Source organism: Aptenodytes patagonicus, chromosome 7 (assembly GCF_965638725.1).
Source record: "Aptenodytes patagonicus chromosome 7, bAptPat1.pri.cur, whole genome shotgun sequence".
In the NCBI taxonomy this organism is placed as follows: Eukaryota; Metazoa; Chordata; class Aves; order Sphenisciformes; family Spheniscidae; genus Aptenodytes; species Aptenodytes patagonicus.
This window is the reverse complement of record NC_134955.1, coordinates 159,337-180,014: the sequence shown is the minus strand read 5'-3', so window position 1 is coordinate 180,014 and position 20,678 is coordinate 159,337. Positions and strand designations below refer to the sequence as shown.

General features: G+C 62.9%; 1 protein-coding gene across 1 annotated transcript; it reads left to right on the top strand.

Annotated features, from left to right (window-relative positions):
* Positions 1 to 1,842: 1,842 nt before the first annotated feature.
* On the top strand, positions 1,843 to 20,083 carry ZDHHC5 (zDHHC palmitoyltransferase 5). Its single transcript, XM_076343575.1, has 12 exons — positions 1,843 to 2,082; positions 2,985 to 4,373; positions 13,171 to 13,292; positions 13,758 to 13,915; positions 14,030 to 14,202; positions 14,302 to 14,404; positions 14,927 to 15,018; positions 15,137 to 15,269; positions 15,701 to 15,824; positions 16,822 to 16,934; positions 17,079 to 17,959; positions 18,524 to 20,083. Exons 2-12 carry the CDS (start codon positions 4,270 to 4,272, stop codon positions 18,687 to 18,689), a joined length of 2,169 nt encoding a protein of 722 aa, XP_076199690.1. The 5' UTR covers positions 1,843 to 2,082; positions 2,985 to 4,269; the 3' UTR covers positions 18,690 to 20,083.
* The last annotated feature ends 595 nt before the right edge of the window (positions 20,084 to 20,678 follow it).

Here is a 20,678-nt window from a genome sequence, read left to right as displayed (position 1 = left end):
CAGAGAGACAAAGGGTTTGGAAAGAAGGGAGAGGGAGAGGAGGGGTTGATAGGCCGGAGGTGGACAGATTGCAGGGCTGCGGAAGGGGAAGGCTAGGGAAGAAAGCGTGTATTTGGGAGAATCGGTGTGAACACGGCCTGAATCGGCATAATCGGTGGGAAGTCAGGGTGGATTTTGCTTGCGTTTCTCCTGAAGGCCAGGGTAAATGACAAGGATAGTCAGGATGGGGTAAGCCACGTAGTTTAGCCCAAAGAAAAGAGAAGCAGATGCCTCGACGGTTGCAGAGCAGAGATCCCAGCACGCCGTGCCATGCTGCACCCTCAATGGCTTCGGCAACCTGGATATTCCCAGCTGCGGGAGGATGGGACCTGTTTCCTCACGGTCCGGGCACGCAGGCGTCCTGGCCTCGGCTTCCCCCTCCCGGCTCAGGTGCTCGGAGGGCAGCAGGCTGTGCCTCCACACACAGCGCCGGCCTGCCCGGGCCTTTCCGGGAGGGTGGCCTCTGCAGCAGGGCCGGGGCCGACGGGCTCTGGAGGGGCTCAGCACGCCGTGGGGCTCGGGGAGGGAGTCTCTGAGCTGCGTGGTGGCTCTGGGAGCCGAGCGGGATGGGCTCAGCCGCCTTGCGTAGGTTTGGCGAGTTGTGGAGTTGTTCCTGGGGCGAAGGTGGCAAGGAGCCGGGGATTGTATTTGCGTTGCATCTCGCTTGGGTGTCACTAATGACAGCGCTTGGGATTTCTCCCCCACACGTGGTGCTTGTTCAGGTAGACTCTGTCCCATGAGCAATTATCTCGACTCGTACGTTCTTTATTTGATGAGGAGCTCGCTCCTGCGCTGCCTGGTGTTCATTTCTGTACTGAGCTGAGCTGGCACGCAGACCTTTGCGAAGGCACAGTGTGCCAGATCACCCCGTGTGCAGGGTCGGAGCGCTTGAATTCGTGCCCCCATCTTCGGGTGGAACAGCTGAGGCAGAACCGAGCAGGACCTGCTCGGGGCGGGTCGCTTGGACGTCAGGGACAACCTGTGGGGCAAGCACCTCGCCCCGACCAAGGAGCACGGCGATTGCGCTGTGCAAGGAGAGGGGCGGAGGAGATCTCTGGAGGAGGAATGTCACAGGAAGAAAACTCCTTCAATTTGGCAGTATCTGTTTGAGTTCGAGGTGTGGCTTTGTTTTCACGGTGGAGCCTTTCAAAGGTCCGGGGTGTTCTGTTACAGCAGACGAGCGTGCTAGCAGATTGCTTCTGCTAAAGTAATTAGCAGTGATGTCATCTTTAAACTTCCGAGTAACCTATCCCTAGAATGGCTGTCCGCCTGTACCGCAGCAGCAGCTAGCTCAGGCGACGAGCACTTCCCTCCCTGGGTGATGGCACGGCAGGGCTCACCTTTGTGGGGTGTCGGGCTTTTCCCCGAATCGTGTGTGTTGGGGCTTGTGCTCGCCTCTTGTCGAAGCTCAGCATTGTACTGGGGGGGGGGGGGGGGGGGGGGGGGGGCGTGTAGAGCGAGGGTGGGGAGCTGCTGCTCTCCGGGGAGCTCTGCGCCTGCCGGGGCAAACAACTGTTTCCTCTGGTGTTACCCTTAAACTCGCCACGGTCGAGAGCTGCTGCTACCAGGTGAAACCGGAGCTTTCTCCAGCCAGCTCACGGGCATCGGTCCCGCGTTTCCTCTCGGTCACAAGGGCAAAAAAAACTTGGTTTGAGAAGTTGAGCTTCGTTTCTGCAAAGGAAGAGCTGCTCTGCAGTGGGAGCGGTTTCTTCATTAGTCAGACAAAGTGACTGACGCCTCGTTTTGTGACTGAACTGATTTAATTGTAATATATTCTTGTCATTAAATGCGCCCTTAATTTTGTGCCGCAATTCTCTCAACCTTCACGAGTGTTTAGTCAGCACTAGATATTTTCCTGTCCACCCCGAAGAAAAAAACTTTGAGAGGCAGAAGAGGAGAAAACTGGAAGGAGAAAGCGAACGAGTCGTTAGGGCGCTGTACTTGGACCGGCAGTGCAAGGGAGGCCTCGCGGCGAAACAAGGAGACAGCGAAGTGGAGAACGGGTGACAAATCCAGGAGCGGTTGCTGTAGCAGTAATAATCGGTGAGATATAATCGGTGTCTAGCCCGTCCCTGAGCTGCGACGGGCTCTTGGGTGTTTGCAGTTTGGGGCAGGTTGGTGCCTCCTGCTCCCGTTTCCAGAAAGGTTTCGTTTTCCGTATTTTCTGTGGCGCTCCCTCCTGCGTCCTCGTGATCAGCCAGGGTGGCACGTTCCCAAGGGCACCCTAAAACAGTTGGGGCTACCTAGTGAGAACCCCGCTCTCCTTCATCCGGAGGTACGAGTACCTCCTCCAGTCGAGGGACTGGTGTTTTCCACGGGCCGCTCCCGTCTCCTGCCCTCCAGGGGGGAAGGGGACGGGATTCCTGGCTGCCTTTTCCTCCTGCGGTCTCCACCCTCATATTAAGTCTCCAAGCCTCTGATCAGCCTCTTCACCTCAAGGGAGCAGGCGTACTCGAGCGTTCGGACTCGAGCTATAACTGCAGAAAGACGTTGGGCAAGAAGTCGTAGGGTCCCTCACCTTATTCGGGGCTCAGCGTGGACTTCTCAGGCGGTCTCAGATGGGTTAGGCGGCTCGGCTTTCTCTGCAGCACATGCCGCAGGGCCTTGGGGTGGGAAGGAGGCGGCAGGCTGCGGCCGGGCTCCCTTGGCTAATCACAGCCTCCACGGGGCGGTCATTATGCCGGTGTTGCGGATGTGGAAAGGGACGCTGATGTTAGGTGATAGGCCTGGGGCTACGGCGTCAATCTGTGTCAGAGCTGGGCTTGGAGATGGGCGTCTTGCTGATTGGGACTCGCCAACGAGGTTTTAAATCTACCAGGCGCCGTTTCCGTCTTCCACTAGACGCCTGCTCCGTGTCCTGGGGAGCTCGGTGTTACTTTAGTGAGTGTTTTTACATGACTGTGTCTCTTCTCTTGCCTTGTTAATTTTTTTTTTTTCCCCCCTAGGTGAGGTGTGGCGTACCAGATGTCAAGTTTTAATGATTTTATGTAGTTGTTTTTTTTAAAAGACGAATGGATTAATGAAGAAGAATTTTAGTGAAGGAAGGGGAGGAAAAAATGGAACAATTGGAACAAACTGAGATCTTCCCCCGCACCGCTCGGGCCATGGGTGAGACAGACCTATTCAGCACCGTTTTCACCATCAGTTGTCTTCTGGGGCTGTAAAAGTGCTCCCTGAAAGCTCCCCTCCAGATCTCTCCGTTAACCTGGCCTGCGCTGCTTGGAAATGGTTGCCGCAGAAAAGATTTAATGAAATTCCTGTCGATTCCCAACCGCCGAGTGGATAGTAAGCCGGTGGAAAGGCCTGGGGGGGTCAGGAGAAAGGAACAAGTAGGAAGAGGACGAAAACACACAATCCGCTGGACCTTCCCCTCCCGCCCCCCTTGCAAAGAAAGGATTTACAGCTCAACCTTGCACCAGCTGTTCCTCGGCTTTAACAGTCAAGAGAGAAATAAATAAAATTAAACGGCCACCGCCAGCCAGCCAGTCCCGGATCCTGGTGAAATCGGGAGAGTGTTTCTGTGACCCCCTCCAGCAAGGGGGAGGAGGAGGAGGAGGCGGCGGCGGCAGAGCAGTGCTGTGAGGAAGCTGGGCGGATTGCTTGCGAGACAACCCCCTCCTCCCGTGCAGCAACCGGAGGGGGCTGCAGCGTATCAGAGGGCAGATTAAAAAGGAGAAGTGGCTTCCTTGAGACTCCCGGCGTGGCTTTTTTGCAAGAAGTTTACCGATATCTTGCTCTTTCCCAGGGTGCTCGCTGGGTGGGAAGGTGCGCCCGGCTCCTCACCTTGCCCGTCGCGCTCATCCCCTTGCCCGAGCCTGGAAGGCTTCCCTTCCCCTTGGAGCCTGGTTGCCGGTGTCAGCCGTGTGGGGAACTGCTTTTTCCAGGCTGTTGCCCGACCGAGGGAAGCCTGTAAGGGCTCTCGGCATTCCTGCCCCAACGGCTGTTTTAAATCCAAATCCAGTTCTCTTGTTCTGAATTTTTAATGTTTGTAAACCTCCTTCCCTGCGCCCGCGAACTTGTGCGGGGCAGAGCGTAGCGTGGACTCCTCTCCTGGGCCTCGCGCTCCAGAGGCCGCCGTGGACTTCTCTGGACTGTCCGCTCCGGTCAGAGCTCGCGCGGAGGCTGGGTAGTGGTTTGCCCCCGTCCCCCTCCCCTCCCCTTCTCGTCTTGCTCTGACTCCCGGTGGGCCTGGGCTATGCTGCGGGGCGGATCCCCCACCACAGCTCCAACATGCCAGCAGCATCTGGAAAGAGATTCAAACCCAGCAAATACGTCCCGGTCTCGGCTGCTGCCATCTTCCTAGTGGGAGCCACCACCCTCTTCTTTGCCTTCACGTGAGTCCTGGCTACTCAACCAAAGAGCGGGGAGGGCGAAGGGAGGCCCGGGGACCCGGCCCCCTCCGTGCGGTGCTGTGAGGCTGGGGGGGCAGAGACCGCACGGGGGTTATCTGGGAGAGGAGCTGTGACTTCTTGCCGGACTAAAGGGGGGATGTTGTGCTCTGGGTGCTAAAGGATGGACGGTGGAGTAGCCCTGCAGTCCGTCGGAGCAATTCAGCCTCAGCTGGACCCGTCTCACTCGGTTTTCCCGTGGGGCGAGCCAGAGGAAGCGGGGCACGGTGGATCCCAGCGAGGCACCTTGCCGCCGCTCGGCTCCGGTTCCTGGCAGCCGCTCCTCTCCTGTCTTTGGGTGTTTGCACAACTCGCCCGTCTCGCTGGCAACTCTCTCGCAAATCAGCCAGGCTGGGAATTAGTTTGTGACCTGTAGGTGGAAAATGGCATAGATAATTTTCTCCTTTGGAGCTAAGTGAAGTGGTCTGGTGGACTGGGGCGGGCGCCGTGTTATTTTTAGAGTTTTGTAACTGATTCGTGAGCCACAAAGGAAAGTTCAAGGAGAAGTACTCTGACCCCTGCGTGGATCTCTCGCTGCTGTTGATGTCAGCCTTGCCCTGAGGAAACGAGGTTTTGGTATCTCTGGAGAGGATCCGAAGGAGGTGGCCTGCCAGCGGGTCACTGGGGCCTGAGGCAGATGCCTGCGTTGGCCTTGGAGCCGGGAGGGAAAAGCCAGGGTGTAAAATGGTACCGGTTGCTGGAGAGGGCCAGACCGTACCGTAGGGATCTCCCTGGGCTGGGAGGGGGATAGGGCTGCCGCTCACATTAACGTTCTCCCCTCCTGGGTTGACAAATAGCTTATTAACACTCACTCGGGGCCGAGCTGAGCCGGTTCTGGGTTGGTGGCAGGCGGGGAGGCAGGACCTCAGGCTGCTGAGGAGGCTGCCGAGCTGCTGCGCTGTCGCCGAGCCCTGGCAGGGACCTGCCCGCGCTCCCCGCTCAAGTGGCCGCGGCCGGGCTGGCACCGAGGCATGCGTGTGCTGGGCAGGAATGCTGGAGCACGGCAACCGGGACCGGCTACCAAATCCTGCAGGGTGTTCCTGGGGTCGGGGCCTGAGAGGGGATGTGTTTTGGGGGGACAGCAGGGAGATCTGTTTCTTTGTGCTCACACCTTGGAGGGCTTGACGGTGGCTCCGTGCAAAGCGTTTGGGGCTGTTACGGCGGTCCGGAGATGTGCCGGCCGCTGGCCTGGGGGTGCAGGCAGCCGCTGTCCCAGGCAGGGAGGAGGAAGGCAGTGGGTGGCTGCTGCCTGCCTCCCCTCAAGCAGGGTGCCTGTTGGGCGGCTCCCTCCAGCCAGCCAGCTGCCCTCGGCTCTGCTTTGCCTCTTGAGCCTCCTTCCAGCCCTCCTTTCCTTTTCCCATCCCTCCTTTCCTCCTCCTGTCCATCCATTACTCCTCCTCCTGCCCAGGCACTGCAGAGGGGCAGAGCACACGCTGGTCTGAAGGTGGGCAGCCCACGGCCTCGGCGGGTGCGCTCTGTCCTTCCAGCCCTCTCCAGGGAGGCAGGAGATCAGCCCAGCTCCCTTTTTCCTCCCTGCTTAACCGGCTGTTTCTCTTTGCCGCCAGCTGCTCCTGGCAGGGTCCTGGCTGGGCGCAGAGGGAGGTGCACCCCCTGCTCCCGGGGAGCGTCTCCTGCTCCCTGGGGTGGCTTGCTTTTGCGGGGCACCTTTCATTGCGCCCCGGCAGGAGCTTTCCCCGCGGAGGGGGTTTTACTGCTGGGGCTGGGCTGGCGGGGCTGCGGGGATTAGCTGGGGCCGCGGGAGGCAGCTCCTCCTCGGAGGCAGAAGGGCCGGGCGTGATGGCTGCTGCCGCTCCCTGGGATGGAGCCATCAGTGGCTGGAAGGTCACCACAGCTTTAACGCCTGGCAACAACCGGGCAATAAAAGAGTAATTTGACGACTAAAGGACAGAGCCAGTTTGATTTACTCCTCGCAGCGACGGGAGGCAGCTGGCGGTGTCGCTCAGCAGCGTGCAGCAGTCCCCCCGCCGGGACACTTGGACGTTTATCAGGCCGGCGTTGCTGGCAGCTCTGAGGCTGGAGGTTTTGCTGCTTCGGGCTGTCAAACACTTGCAGGAAGTCGCTGGCCCTGTGCTACTGCTTCAGGGGGATGAAGGAGAAGAGGAGGGAGCGGGCGATGTCCTCTGAGCAGCTGTGCGCGACACACCGTGACCTGGGGGGACAGGCGTGCCTCTGCTTTGTCACGGCGGGCTGCGCGCTGCACTTTGGAGGGGGGAATAGCAGGGCAGCCCTACCCCCCTCAAACCCTGGCCAAGCCCGCGGTACCTGGCTGTGAGCTATTGCAGCAGCCGCTTATCAGCGAGCGGCGTGGTGCGAGGCATCGCCGGGAGCAGGCACCGGTGCCGCGGAGCAGGTTTGTACAGAACAGGAACACCTGGGCAGGGTCGCTTTAATTGTAGGTCAGTGGATGTTATTTAACCTACTTTAAAACATCAAATTAAATCTCAAGCAGAGCGGCAAAGGGCAGCGCACTTTCACACGGGTTATTTGGCGGGGAGGGAATGGCGTTACAGTTCTCCTGGGGCGGTTCCTGCCCGGCTGCTGGGGCGGGGTGGAAGGGACGTACAGAACCACGGCGAGGTTTGCCTCCTGCGCGAGAACCGTAGGGTTGGTTTCTTGTGGATCGCTATGCCCCTCTTCCCTGCCCGGCGAAAGACAGGCGAGGCGGCTGTGAGCCTGCTGCCTGGCTGTGCTCGATACCGGCTGCCGCCTGACGCGGAAGCGGGGCCCCCCCTCCGCAGCACTCGCTGCGTCTGGCGTGCCTGCTGCAGACCTGCTCGGGAGGGTTACGCTGTCAGCATCGGACCTAAAGCTCGTACTTTGGGAAGTGAAATGGAAGTTGTGAGGGGTGTGTGTGGGGGGGGGCTCTGGGACACCTCCCACGGGGCCTCCTCCCGGGCAGAGAGCACCCAGGGCTCGGCACAGCTCTCTTGAAAGGCTCCAGTCGTGTTATTTCTAGTGTATCCGTCGGACGCCTTTTGGTCCATCCGCACTGGCCCAGGATTTGTACCTCTGGGCCAAGAATTCTATTTAATTGATTAATTTAATTAGGAGATGCTGCAGAAGACATGGCAGATGAAATCGGCTGAGGCCGATGGCGCTGGAGGGAGCGGGCAGCAGGAAGAGGGGGATGTTCCCGTCCTCCCTCTGGACGGAGGGGGGGGTGTCTCTGACTTGCTGGGGTCTCAAACGTGCTGCTTTAGGACCGAACTTCCCCCTTGGGATCAGTTTGTCCGTTCCTGCATCTCCTCCCTGGCCTATGCTGGTCCCCGCTCCTCGTGCGGTCGGTGCTCAGCCTCTCCTTCCCCTCTGGAGGCAGGGAGCGCCTCCCAACTGCCCTTGGCCGGGGCTCTCTGGGTGGCGTGCCGTCAGTCGGCCTCTTCCCTCTGTTTGCCTCAACTCTTGCTCGTGGCCGCAGCTCAGCGTGGCTTTTGGGGCTGTATAAAAGCCTGCAAAGTATAAACTGTTTCTTGCAATTAGGTGAATCTGTCTGTAAAACCTCTGACCCCCACTTTTCCTCCCATCCTCGCGGCTGGGAAGGCTCCAAGGGAACTGCACCTCCTTGGGAAAGGAGCTCTCTCCTCTTCCAGCACTGACGGAGGAGAGAGAGAAAGGAGAGGCATGAGGACGGGGACGCCGGGGTAGGATGCGGCAGTCCCTGGAGCCGGCGGTGCCTCTGGTACACGGTGGCACGCACACTCCTAGTTGGACCCCAACCTGTGTGACCGTCGCGGTGAGCAGGGGTTGCGTTTGCAGCGAGGCCTTTGAGAGAGCTGGAGAGGCCGCGAGTCCAGCCCTCCCGCCGCGGTGCGGGTCAGCAAGGTGAGCGCGGCCCTGGCACGGCGCCGGCCCCTCTGCGCTGGCTCGGCGGCGGGTCGGAGTCCAGGGGTGCAGGCGGGGTGGGGAAGGCGTCCTTCTTCTGGGAGAGGGCAGGGGACGAGGGGCCGCAGGGTGGCTCTGAGTCTGCGGAGGGGAGGAGAAGCCAGGCTGGGGAGCGATGGGCTTCTCCTGCTATGACTAGTGGCAAAAAGCCCGTCTCGGATCCAGATGTGACTCAGTTTGCCCGAGGTTCCCTGGTTTCTCTTATGTGCTGCCAGAGACAAGTCTCGACAGCTCTTCTAGCGATGGGCGTGCTTTGCATCCCAACCTGGAGAGGGAACTTGATGAGTTCTCCAGGACCTGCGTGGCCACGATGGCGAGCAGCCTCCCTCTTCCTCCCCTGCGGAGCCGGAGCCCACGCTCCCTGGCTGCTCCCGGTGTCGAGGCAGGGTCTGCGGCCCCGTGCTCTCCATCTGGGAGAGCAAAAGGCAGGAACACGTCGGTGCTTCTGATAACGAGGTTTCCCCTCGGGGATCGGCAGCCACCTTTGCTCCCTGGGCTGCAGAGGACCATGTTCCCTCCTGCGGGGTGGGGTTGATCTCGAGGAGGCGACTCCCCTGTGTTTGGGGCTGTGAGCACGGATGCCAGCGGGCGGTTTGGTTCGAGTAACGTATGGTCTGTGTATCGCGAGGATTCCTGCTTCCCTCCGTGGCGTGGTGGGGTCCCTGGGTGTGGAGAGAGCTGGGAGGGTGGCAGGCAGTGGGCTGCCGTGCTTGGGAGCGCCGGGGAGGAGACCCCCGGCATCGTGCTTGTGACCCGGGAGTGCGCAACCTGAGGCTACCCTCGTAAGGTGCGGGTCCTCGTGGGCCCTGGGGAGGGTGTTCTGCTTGCCCCGGCCCGTGAAATCCCAGCCCGGGGTGGTTTTGCATCCCTGGCCGGTTGTTCAGGGTGTAAAGTTCGCTCCGTGCAGAGCAGCCCCTGGCAGCTTGCCTGTCCAGTTGCACGCGGCTGGCAAGACCTGATAAGGGCAGAGGTTGTAAGCTGGCCCCGAGGCGCCACACCAGCTTCTCTGATCAGTTCTCCTTTCTGAAGGCTGAAGTTCAATCTTTCATCCACCTGTGGAGTCTGGCTGGCAGGTTGGCTCTCAGAGTAATCAGGCTCCTGCCTTAGGGTTCGCAGCCGCCCGAAATGGAGGCTGGGTTTGGAGGGCGCACTGCAGCGAGCCGTCTGCTCCATCTGCAGCTGAACACGCGGCCCCCGGAGCAGAGCTGGACTGACGGAGGGGATCGATGTCCCCAGGCAGGTCTCCTCCGTTTGATCCATTGGCATCATCGGTCGCCCTTTTAAAGCTGTGGCTGTGTCCTCCTCAGTGCCAAGGTGTCTGGAGTCTGCTGGTGCTCCCTTAGCTAAAGGGTTGGTCGTTCTCACAGCTGGGGACCTGCCGGCCGCTGTTCTGCCTCCCGGGAGCTCTGCTTCTCCCTCCTGGGAAGGGCTCGGTGCCCAGACAGCGCGGGAGATGGTGGGAGAGGTATCCCCTTACCCTTGGAAGGCCAGTCCTTCTCTCTCTGCCTGCCCCAGAGCTTTTCCTCCGCGCCAGCCTTCACTAAGGCAGCTCAGTCTTTCCCCTGCCTTGCCAGGGTCTGTCTTTCGAGGATCTGGGCTGCATGTTTGGCTCAGCCTTGCTGTTGGCATTTCCCTTGTGCAGGGATGGCTGGCATGCAGTGGGTCTCCCTGGCTCCCCTCCATCCCTTTCAAGCAAAGATTTGGGCTGGGCTTTGCCTTCTTGAAGAGAGGAGCTCCTTGCTTGGGGTTTCTGGAAGGGCTTTTCCTACCTTTAGGGCTCATCTGAGACCCCCTGCCTCCGGCAGTCTCTCCATTGCCCCTCTTATCTCTGCAGCTTGGCAGGGAGCAGAGCTGGGGAGGTTCCCCTTGAGTTGGGGTGCTCGGCTCTGCCCTTCCTTGGGGCGAAGTGACGTTACGAGTGGCCACCTTCCCCTTGGCACCGTCTGTGTTCGGTGCTCAGGGCAGGAGAGGAGAGAAACACCCCTCCAAAGGGGCTGCCACGCCACGAGGGCAGAGAGCAGCCCTGGCGATGAAGAGAGATGGGGGCTAATGAAGCCACCCGTCTCCTTGAAACCACACCACCAGCAAGGCCCCCGGCCCTGGAAGCTGCGGGGAGTGGGCGGTTTGCCCCTTACCCAGCTCTCCTTTGGCTCCTGGGCGAGTACCTGGGGGCTGCCAGCGTCCTGCCGGCTCCCTGCCTTGCCAGCCTGCCCCGCTGTAAATACCAGTTTCCCCTCTGCGAGACTGAGAGACTTTCTCGCCTTCGTTTTCTGCAAACCACTTAAACCACTTGAACATTTCTTGCTGGTGCTGTTCTGGTGGGTGGCCGGGGGCAGCCCCGGCAGCAGCTCGGTGCTGGGGGTGGGTGGGACGAGCCCTCTCCCCGGGCACAGCCCGCCCGTCGGAGGGGAAGGGGAGGCTGGGCTAGGTGTGAGCTCCTTGCTCCTGGCGTGGCTTCCAGTCCCGTGGCAGCTCCCGGCGATGCCGGTCGTGCTGGGCTCGACGCGGCTAGCGTGCTCTTCCCTTGCTGAGGTCTTGGCCTCGCGATGTCACGTACGTCCTGTACCTCCCCGGAGCTGCGCTCTGAGGGTTTCGGGGTGCAGATTGGAGAGGTCTCCTCCTCGCCAGCCCGTCCCAGCTGCACTGGCGCTGCCTGCTCTGCGGAGGATCCACCTGGCTGGCTTCCAAAGGAGACGGCAGGGCCGGCTGTCTCGGGAAGCAGAGCTGGCACGGCCAGTGCCGTGCGGGTTGTGAAGGAGCCGCTCCCCGCCCCGGAGGAGAGCTCTTGGTGAAACGCCGGGAGATGCTGTCCCAGATACGTGGAGGTGGGGAGGCATCGCCCAAGGTGCCCAGGAGGGCGAGGCTCCCACCCCAGCGAGGCGCTCGGGGGCTCCTGAGCGGCATGGAGGGGGCGTGGAAGAGGTTTTGGAGAAGACAGTTTGCAGGTGCAGCTCTGGTCTGGTGGGCCGGGCCGGGGCCTGGAGGTGCTGCTGAGGGTGGAGGCGCTGGGCCCCGCTTCGGGAAAGGAGGAGGAGGAGTGTGATGGTTGGCAGAGCAGGGCTTGGCTCCCGGCGCGCTCCTGCTAGCCGGGTGTCTTGTAAAGTCGAGAGGGTTTGCCCTCTCTTGCCCTCGTCCGCTGTGCCTTGCCTGCTCTCCTCTTGCCCTCGTCGCTGTGCCTGGACGGGGACTGCCTTGTCCTTGGCCAGCGGAGGGCAGGTCCCGCTGCTGCTTCCCACCCTCTCTGGGCGCAGGGAAAGGCCGGGGCATGGAGCCGTGCCCGCTGCCTGGGTGTGCCCTGCCCGCCTCTCCCTCCTCCACTGCCAGGTAGGTGCCAAGGCAGGTGTGCCTGCTCCTCCAGCCCGGACCTGTCTTATCTCCTGCCCGCCACTTGCCTGGAGGCAGCCCTCCACCTGGCACCGTCCCCTGTCCCCTCACACGCTGCCCCGTGCGGGATGGTGCCGCCCCCCCCCCCCCCCCCGCCCTCGCTCAGGGCCCTGCCAGCCCTGGACTGGGCTGAACTGGGGTCAGAGCCCTGGACCAAGGGTTCGTTCCCAGCTGGAGCCTCGCTGGGGCTCCCAGGGCTGCCGTGACAAGGACGGGGTCTGCCTTGCCGGTGGTGGGACCCGTCCCCTGGCTGAGTCACAGCGGGTGGTGGCGATGGAGGGGACGGGACCAGCGCCTGCCCCTTCACCTCTACCTGCTTGGGGGCTGTGGGGGATTACAGCACTGGCACCATATGTCACCCTGCCCGCCGAGCCCTGCGCTCTGCCCCTCTGCTCCCACTGCCTAAATCCTTCTGCGCTTATCGCTGCGGGGGGAAGAGAGGGACAGATGCTGTCCTAGATCTGCAGGATTAAACTCCCAGCAGCAAAGCAGATTAGGGTATTACACTGGCGCCTCTGAGGGGGAAGCCCGCTGTCCTGAGCCCGTGCCCTCCCGGGACGTGGGGGACGGTGGAGATTCCCTTGCTGTGCTCCCCCGGGGCCCCTCGGCCAGGCCCGCGGGCAGGCTGGCGCAGCGATGGGGTCCCCACGTGCCACTGGAGTTGTCTCTAGGCTGGGCTCCAGCTCCGGGATGTGAGGAGCAGGAGCGGCTCTGGAGGCGCTGGAGCTGCTGCTGGTTTTGCATCCCCTCGCGGGGTCCCCTCTGCCCCCCGTGCTCGCTGGCGTGACGCGTGGAGGGTGACACTCGGGTGCCTTGTGGCCGGATCCCTCCCGAGTGCCCCCCGTGCCGTCGGCCTGGCTCACCCCATTCTCGCCACCGCCTGCAGTCACTCCCTGTGGCAGCGAGGTCCTGCGCTGGCAGCACCCATGGGGCTGTGGGCGCAAGAGGCGAGCGGCGTTTTTGCTCTCTGATGATTTACCGGAGCGCTTCCCACACCAGCCCCCCACGGGTGCTCCCCCGGGGCTGGGGGCTAGGCTGGTCTGTGGAGGGTGGCTGAACACGCCCTAGGTCAAGCTGGCCTGGGTGCAGCTCCAGTTTAGGTGCGGAGGGCAGTGGGTGAGAGTGAAAGTAAGAGTTGATGGCAGGGAACCTCCGCAGCTGCCTGCCTGGGCAGGAGCCTGGAAATACCGCCCAAGAGCGGGGAACATGGACTTCCCGGCCAGGCCACCACCGAGCATGGCCGGAATGGCTTACAGGGATGGCTGTGGGGCTCGGAGGGGGTGGTTAGCGCCCGCTCGGCCCTCGCTCGCTCCGAGGGCATCATCGGAGCTCAGTGACACCTGCCTGGGGCTCTGCGGGAGCGGGGCCAGCGGGGAGGCGATGCGAGGGGCAGCGGGAAGCACTGCAGGAGTGACCCGTGGGACAGGGCCTGGGTGTCTCACTGCTTTTGTGCCTGTAGGTGCCCGGGGCTCAGCCTGTACATCTCCCCAGTCATTCCAATCTACAATGCCGTCGTCTTCCTCTTCGTGCTGGCCAACTTCAGCATGGCCACCTTCATGGACCCAGGCATATTCCCGCGAGGTGAGTCTGGCTCTGCTTGGGAAGTGTCTCAGCTAGAGCTACCTCCTTCCACCCTTCCTTTGAGGTAAAAAGGATTACCTGATCCTAAAAGGCTTGAGGAGAGCCCTCCTTGCCCTGCCCGGGTGGGATCGGGTGGTGACACACGCTACGGGGACGGTAGCTCTGGGTTCAGCACCCAGCCTGTGGGACCAGGTGGGGGAAGCGGTGTAAATCCTGGCACCCCGTATTGGGTACCTGGGGCTCAGGCAGGTGTCGTGGTTTCGGGGCAGGGCCTGGGAGAGCCCCCCCCTCCTCTACCTGTATTTGGGGGTCCCTGGCTGGTCCCTGCGCCAGGTGAGACGGGCCTGGTGACAGAGGAGGGCGATGCTGGGCATCTCCAGTTCGGGAGGGCAGGAGGCCGGCGCAGCCGTGGCGTCGCCTTCCCCCACGCCCTGACGCGTGGCCGTGCTGGGGTTTTCCCGTCAGCTGAGGAGGACGAGGACAAGGAGGATGACTTCCGAGCTCCGCTCTACAAGACAGTGGAGATCAAGGGCATTCAGGTCCGCATGAAATGGTGTGCAACCTGCCGCTTCTACCGGCCGCCGCGCTGCTCCCACTGCAGCGTCTGCGACAACTGTGTGGAGGTGAGGAACTGCCGGGTCTCGATGCCTCTTCGTTGCCACGTAGAGTTTAACGCATAGCGCAGGCAGGAAGCCCTGGCAGCCGAGCCCTTCACTGTGTCTTCTCCCCACCGACAGGAGTTTGACCATCACTGCCCCTGGGTCAACAACTGCATTGGGCGGCGCAACTACCGTTACTTCTTCCTCTTCTTGCTCTCGCTCACCACGCACATCATGGGGGTGTTTGGCTTCGGCCTGCTCTATGTCCTCTACCAGGTGGAGGAGCTCTCCGGCGTCCGCATGGCGGTCACGTATCCTCTGCGAGGCTGCAGGAGCGCGGCCGAGGGGGGAGGACGTTGGTGGGGCTGGGGGCAGCGTGCTGTGGCTCTTCCTTAGCTATCTGCTGACAGTATGGTGGTGATGTGCGTGGCCGGCTTATTCTTCATTCCCGTCGCTGGCCTTACGGGGTTCCACGTGGTGCTCGTGGCGAGGGGCCGTACTACCAACGAACAGGTATGCCTGTGGGGCTGGTGCAGGGCTGCTAGCCCCTCTCAGGCCACATCTGGTTGCGTTTTGGGGCTCCCCGGGACAAGACAGACATGGACAGGCTGGGTTGAGGCAAGGGAAGGCCGCTGAGCTGGTTGGGGGCTAGAGCACAAGATGTCTGTGAGGGGAGGCTGAGAGCACCTCATCTGCGCAGCCTGGAGGCAGGGGATCTTTACTGCTGCTGTTAGGGGTGGCTGCGGGGAGGATGGAGCCGGGCAGGCTGCTCTTGGGAGGGCAAGAGGCGACAGGCACAACTTTAAACGAGGCAACTTGCAGTCAGACGTTAGGGAAAGGCTTTTCCCCTTTGAGGGTAGTTCAACAATGGAACGGGGACCTGGGAAAGGGGGAGTATCTCCAAGTATCTCTGTCCTTGGAGATTGTCACGAGTGAGCTGGACAAACCCCGAGCAACCTGACCTGGTTGGCTGGACCAGAGACCTCCCGAGGTCCCTGCCCGCCCCAGTACGCTGCGATGCTCCTCATCCCGCAGGTAACGGGCAAGTTCCGCGGTGGTGTCAATCCCTTCACCAACGGTTGCTGTAAGAACGTCAGCCGGGTCCTCTGCAGCTCCCCGGCCCCCAGGTGAGCCTGGCACAGCACGGCGGTGCCCCCCACCCCCCCTCCCCAGCCCTGCAACGCCCGGGCAAACTGCCCCATCCCGAGCCCCAGGCCTTGACCTTCCTCCCACCCCTCTCCCTAGGTACCTCGGGCGCCCGAAGGCCGAGCAGACGGTGCTGGTGAGACCCCCCTTCTTGCGGCCCGAGGTGTCAGACGGTCAGATCACTGTCAAGATCATGGACAACGGTATCCAGACAGAGCTGAAGAGGACAAAGGTGAGGAAGGTGGGGATTAGCGGTCCCTGCGTTGGGGCCCTCCGTGGAGCCCAGGGGTGCAAGCCTGCATCCGTGAGTAAAGAACCGAGTGAGCCTTGTCACGTGCCCCATCCCCCTCCGTGTCGTCTTGTTCTGTGTCCCCACGGGACGGAAACCATGTCCCTCCCATGCGGCAGCGACCACATGAGGCTTTGCACCCTCCATTGCCCTTCCCCGTCCTGTCCTTCCCCCTCGCAGCATCCTTTGGAGGTCCCCCTTCCTCAGCACTTCCCAGCACCTGAGGCACATGCCGCCTTCAAGCGCTCAGTATGTTGCATGGCCCGGGAGGCGGCGAGAGCCCCCTTAATGCCGCTGCCCGCTCCCTGCCTGCCGAGGGGAGGGCCGGGGCCTTGGCACCCCTCTGATCCTCCCTCTGCGCTTTGTCTCTGCAGTCCAAAGGAAGCCTGGAGGTGACGGAGAGCCAGTCTGCTGACGCTGAACCGCCCCCCCCACCTAAGCCAGACCTCAGCCGCTACACGGGCCTGAGGACACACTTAACCCTGGCCACCAACGAGGGTAAGGAAGGCATGCAGGGTCCCAGGCAGCCGCTGGGAGGGGAGCCCAGGGCTGCACCAGGCAGACCAGGAGCCAGGGCCGTAGGCGGAACAGGCTGCAGGGCAGACCCGAAGCACATCAGCACCACCGCGTTGTGGGGCAGGACTTGCCCACGTTTCCGGGCTGGTATATGTGGCCCCTTGCACTTGGAGAAGCCTGCGGGATGCTTACAGCCAGCTCTGCTCCGTCGGAGAGGAGCAGGAGGCCGAGCCGAGACAGCGCGGTGCTTGTCCAGAGCCGCTGTGAGCTGCGGTGGCCTGCGACGGGCAGGCTCGCAGGCTGCCGTGCTGCAGGCAGGCGCAGGAGCGTCGCCTGGATGAAGGAGGCGAAGGAGCGGCAGGCCTGGCTTGGCGGCAGAGAGCACGTTTGTGGCAGCCTGTGTGACTCGCTTTCCCCGCTTCCCTGAGCGCCGGTGAAGCAGTGCTCGGAGCTGCCTGCGTGGGCTTGGCGAGAGAGGTGGGATGTGAAGGGCAGACCTTGGAAGCAGCCGCTTCCCGCAGCGGGCCGGAGGCCTCTGCAGCTCTCCCTGTCCCCCCGGCCAGGCGCAGCACTGCCTGGCCTGACTGCCTGGAGAAGGGCTGCGGCACGTCCGTCAGTGGGGTGACCAGCCAGCAGGTCTGTGGAGTGCCCGGGCACCCACTGACGCCTCCGTGCAGTGCACACCCCGCCCACCCCGGGGTGTCACCCAGCCGGGGCTGCTGCAGGGGCATGGAAGTGCCACCCCCAAACGCATTGCCATGGGGACACGTTTTCCATTCCGCTCCGTTTCATCCACCCCTGGTGCGCCTCTCCTCGAGCCCATCCCTCTCTGCACCTCCACCTCCCTGGTCTGTCCGCCCCAGGCTCAGAGCCGGTTCTCAGGAAGGGAGGGCATGGCTCCGCACAGCGTTCCTTCCCCTGCGCAGCCCCCGGGAGCCGCCGCGTGTCTGAGCGTCTTTCTCTCTTCCCCCGCCTGCAGACAGCAGCTTGCTAGGCAAGGACAGCCCCCCGACTCCCACCATGTACAAGTACCGGCCCGGCTACAGCAGCAGCAGCAGCTCGGCAGCCTTGCCCCACTCCACCAGCGCCAAGGTAAGGCCGTGCCCGGCGAGGGGGGAACCCAGCCTCGAGGGGACGCCGCCACGTTCCTGGTCGGGGGAGAGTTTGGGGGGAGTGTCGGGAGCTTCGCAGGGACCCCCTCTTTCTGCGGGTGACTGCTGTGTCTCTGCCCCTCAGCTGAGCCGAGTGAACAGCCTGAAGGAGCCCAACTCCATCTGCGAGAGCAGCCGCAAGCCCAGCTACCGCTCGGAGCCGAGCCTGGAGCCCGAGAGCTTCCGCTCGCCCACCTTCGGCAAGAGCTTTCACTTCGACCCGCTCTCCAGCGGCTCCCGCTCCTCCAGCCTCAAGTCAGCCCAGGGCACGGGCTTTGAGATGGGCCACCTCCAGTCCATCCGCTCGGAGGGCACCACCTCCACCTCCTACAAGAGCCTGGTGAACCAGACGCGCAACGGCAGCCTGTCGTACGACAGCCTGCTCACGCCGTCTGACAGCCCCGACTTCGAGTCGGTGCAGGCGGGCCCGGAGCCCGACCCGCCTGTGGGTTACACCTCGCCCTTCCTCTCGGCCCGCATCGCCCAGCAGAGAGAGACCGACCTGCACGGCCGCTTCGCCGGCGCAGTCTCCCCCAAGCACGCGCCGCCCCGTGAGCCCTCGCCCGTGCGCTATGACAATCTCTCCCGCCACATCGTGGCCTCCATTCAGGAGCGGGAGAAGCTGCTGCAGCAGCCGCCGGCCCCGGGCAAGGAGGAGGACGCGGGGCTGGCGGACTCGGGCATCCAGTCGACGCCGGGCTCCAGCAACGCGCCCCGCACCAGCTCTTCCTCGGACGATTCGAAGCGCTCGCCCCTGGGCAAGAACCCGCTCACCCGCCCGGCCCCGCCCCGCTTCGGCAAGCCCGAGCCCCCCCACGCGCTCCGGGCGCGCTCCCTGGGCTCCCCCGACCAGCCCGCCGCCCCCCACCTGGGCAAATCCGTGTCTTACAGCAGCCAAAAACCAGCGTCTCAGGCCAGCGTCCCCGAGACGGAGGAGGTGGCCTTGCAGCCCTTACTGGCACCAAAGTAAGTACCGGCGCCGGCCGCCTTGCGCACAGAGCAGTCTGCGGCCCCGCAGAGGGGGGGGGCCCTCGCCCCAGCACCTGGCCGGGACGCTCTGGAGGGGGCCGGGGGCCTGTCGCACCTCCCCTCCCTGCCTGGCATGTCCCCTCCCTGCCTGGCGTGTCCCCTCCCTGCCTGGCAGCCCCTCCAGCCCTCCTTCCTCTGCGCCAGCACCCGGGGACAGCAAAATGCCCCTCGCTGGGGAGCAGTGCTGCACGTAGCCTGTGGAAGGGCGAGGGAAGTCCTCCTCCTCCTCCTCCTCCTCCTCCTCCTCCTCCTCCTCCCAGAACAGAGCTGGTGCTTCCCCGGGGTACCCCACGGGCCTCTCGGGGACCTGGAGTGGCGTGTGGGTGCTGGAGGTCCCCGGGGAGGGCAGGGCTGTGGCTGCGCTGGATGCCGGGATCCCTCCCGGGGGTGACGGCAGCCCCGCGGTCCTGTCCGTCCCCCCCACCCCCCCAAGCCATCCCCGCGGTGCCCCGCTCCCTCCCCCCCCTCACACCCTGTGTCCGTCCTTCCTTCCCTCCCCAGGGACGAGGTGCAGATGAGAACAGCCTACAGCAAGTCCAACGGGCAGCCCAAGAGCCTGGGCTCGGCCCCCCCGGGCCCGGGGCAGGTGCCCCTCAGCAGCCCCACCCGTGGAGGAGTCAAGAAGGTCTCCGGCGTGGGGGGGACCACCTACGAGATCTCGGTATGAGGGGCAGAGCCGCTCGTCCCCTCGCCTCCTCCCCGGCTGGCGCCTGCCGGCCCTGGAGGGACGTTCTGCGGCCGGACACTCTGCGGACTCCGGGGAGAGCCGGACCGGGGGGAGGCAGGCCAGCGGCCCCCACTGCTTTTCTCTTTCTCCACCCCTCCCCGGGACCTGGGGGGCTGTCACACACCCGAGCGGGGCTGCTCTTCCTCTGCCCGCCGAGGACTGCCGCCGGCAGCTGCCCCGGCCAGGCGTGGGGGGCTCGGGGCGGGGGGGGCCGCATCCTTCAGCCTCGCGCCCCGGCACCATCTCGGCTGGGCCAGCCACTTGTGGGCCTTGTGCAATCGATCGCTCGCCTAGCGTGGTAGGAATGGATTGTTTTTAAACCAGAATACTTTTTTTTATTATTATTGTTACGGATTCTATTTTTTTTCTCTTTCTGAGTTACCAGGTGTGTGTATATATAAATATCTATATATATAAATATAAATATTAAAAAAAAAAAAGCAGAAATTATATATCTTACCCAGAGAGAGGAAGAAACTACCCATTCCCTGCCCAGGGCCTGGGCCCCCACCTTATCACCGTGCCCAAAGGAGGGATGTGGGGCCGGGGCCGCCTCCTGCGTTCGTGGAAGGAGCCGGGGCAGGCGCCTGGTGTCGCCCTCCCACCCAGAGCGGGGCCGGCAGGGCCGTGGGATGGCAGGCGCCCCGCTGGGGTGCCCTGGCCCCCGCCAAGCCCTGTCAAAGGCCGAGGTGCTTTCAGCTGAGGACGCTCTCCTCCACGGTTCTTCGCTTGTGAAGCCTCCAGCCTCCAACCCTCCCTCCTGGGGCCACCGTGGCCCAGGGAGGAGGAAGGGCCGAGGGGCAGCCGCCTCCCCGCGCGCTTCCCCAAACCCAGCCGCGAGCTGGCACCTGCGGGTGCTGGCTGGCACGGAGAAACACTCGCGGGCTCCAGCCGTTCCCCACCTGCGGTTTTTTGCTCTTTTTATGTTTCCCTAGGGTTTGTGTTGGCTGGGGGGGGGGTGCTGGTGTTTTTGTTGCCTTTTTTTTTTTTTTTTTTTAATGGGTCTGATAGGATTTTCTCACTGTCATGTGGTTGTTTTTATTTCCGTTTGGGGGAAGAGGAAGGCCAGCGGGGCGCATCCCTGTAAAGCAATATTTTTCTCATCACATGCCAAAAAAAAAAAAAAAAAAAAAAAATGCAGCCAAGGAGCCCAGTGCTCCCCACCCCCGCCCGGGCAAACCACCCCACGCAGGGGCCCGCAAAACTTCAGGCACTACTTGACTCTTTCTCTACGGCAATATCTCTCCTGTGGCCTCTGCAGAGCCATGCCATTGTTTTTTTATTATTATTAGCCATTTTAAAAATGAGGAATAAAAGGATATTTAATGAGCCACCCCGACGGGCATGCGTGTGCTTTGTTTAGCGTCCAGGGACGGAGGAGCCCCTGAAGGGCTCCTGTCCTTCAGGGTCTCGGCCTTCCCTCCCTCCTCTCGAGGGGGAGAGGAAAGGGGGCCCGAGGAGAGCCGAGCCCGGCCCCGTTTCGGGGAGGCCGCTCCTTAGGGTGCTTCTGGGAAACTCTGCTCCCACGGAAGGTAAGTTTTTTTTTCAGGGCCTGAGGAAAGCGGCTCCGGGGAAGGTGTCACAGGAGCTGGTGAAGCTCGGGATCCTGCGCGAGACGCTGGGACCAAAGGAGGACCTTGGCGTCGGGCCGTGACTGCTGCTGGAGCTCCCGGTGCTCACGACAGCAGCCCCGGGCACTCTGCCAGCAGCCACCTCTGTGCGGGGACGCAGTGCCTCTCCAGGGTCACTCCTGTCCTCGCCAGCCCTGGGAGGGAGGGGCAGAGGAGCACAGAGCCCCTCAGTCCAGCCCAGCAGCCGAAGCCAAGGTAGGAGCCCACCTCCCCGCTGCTCGGGCAGGAGAGGGGAGGAGACGGGCCGAGAGCTGGGGCGGGAGCTCAGCCACCGTCCTCCGTCCCAGGCCACAGCATG

Coding starts and splice junctions, on each gene's coding strand:
- ZDHHC5 (XM_076343575.1), top strand. CDS start 4,270: ATGCCAGCAGCATCTGGAAAGAGATTCAAACCCAGCAAATACGTCCCG. Junction 13,293..13,757: donor CCCAGGCATATTCCCGCGAG/GTGAGTCTGGCT, acceptor TTTTCCCGTCAG/CTGAGGAGGACGAGGACAAG. Junction 16,935..17,078: donor CCCACTCCACCAGCGCCAAG/GTAAGGCCGTGC, acceptor TCTGCCCCTCAG/CTGAGCCGAGTGAACAGCCT.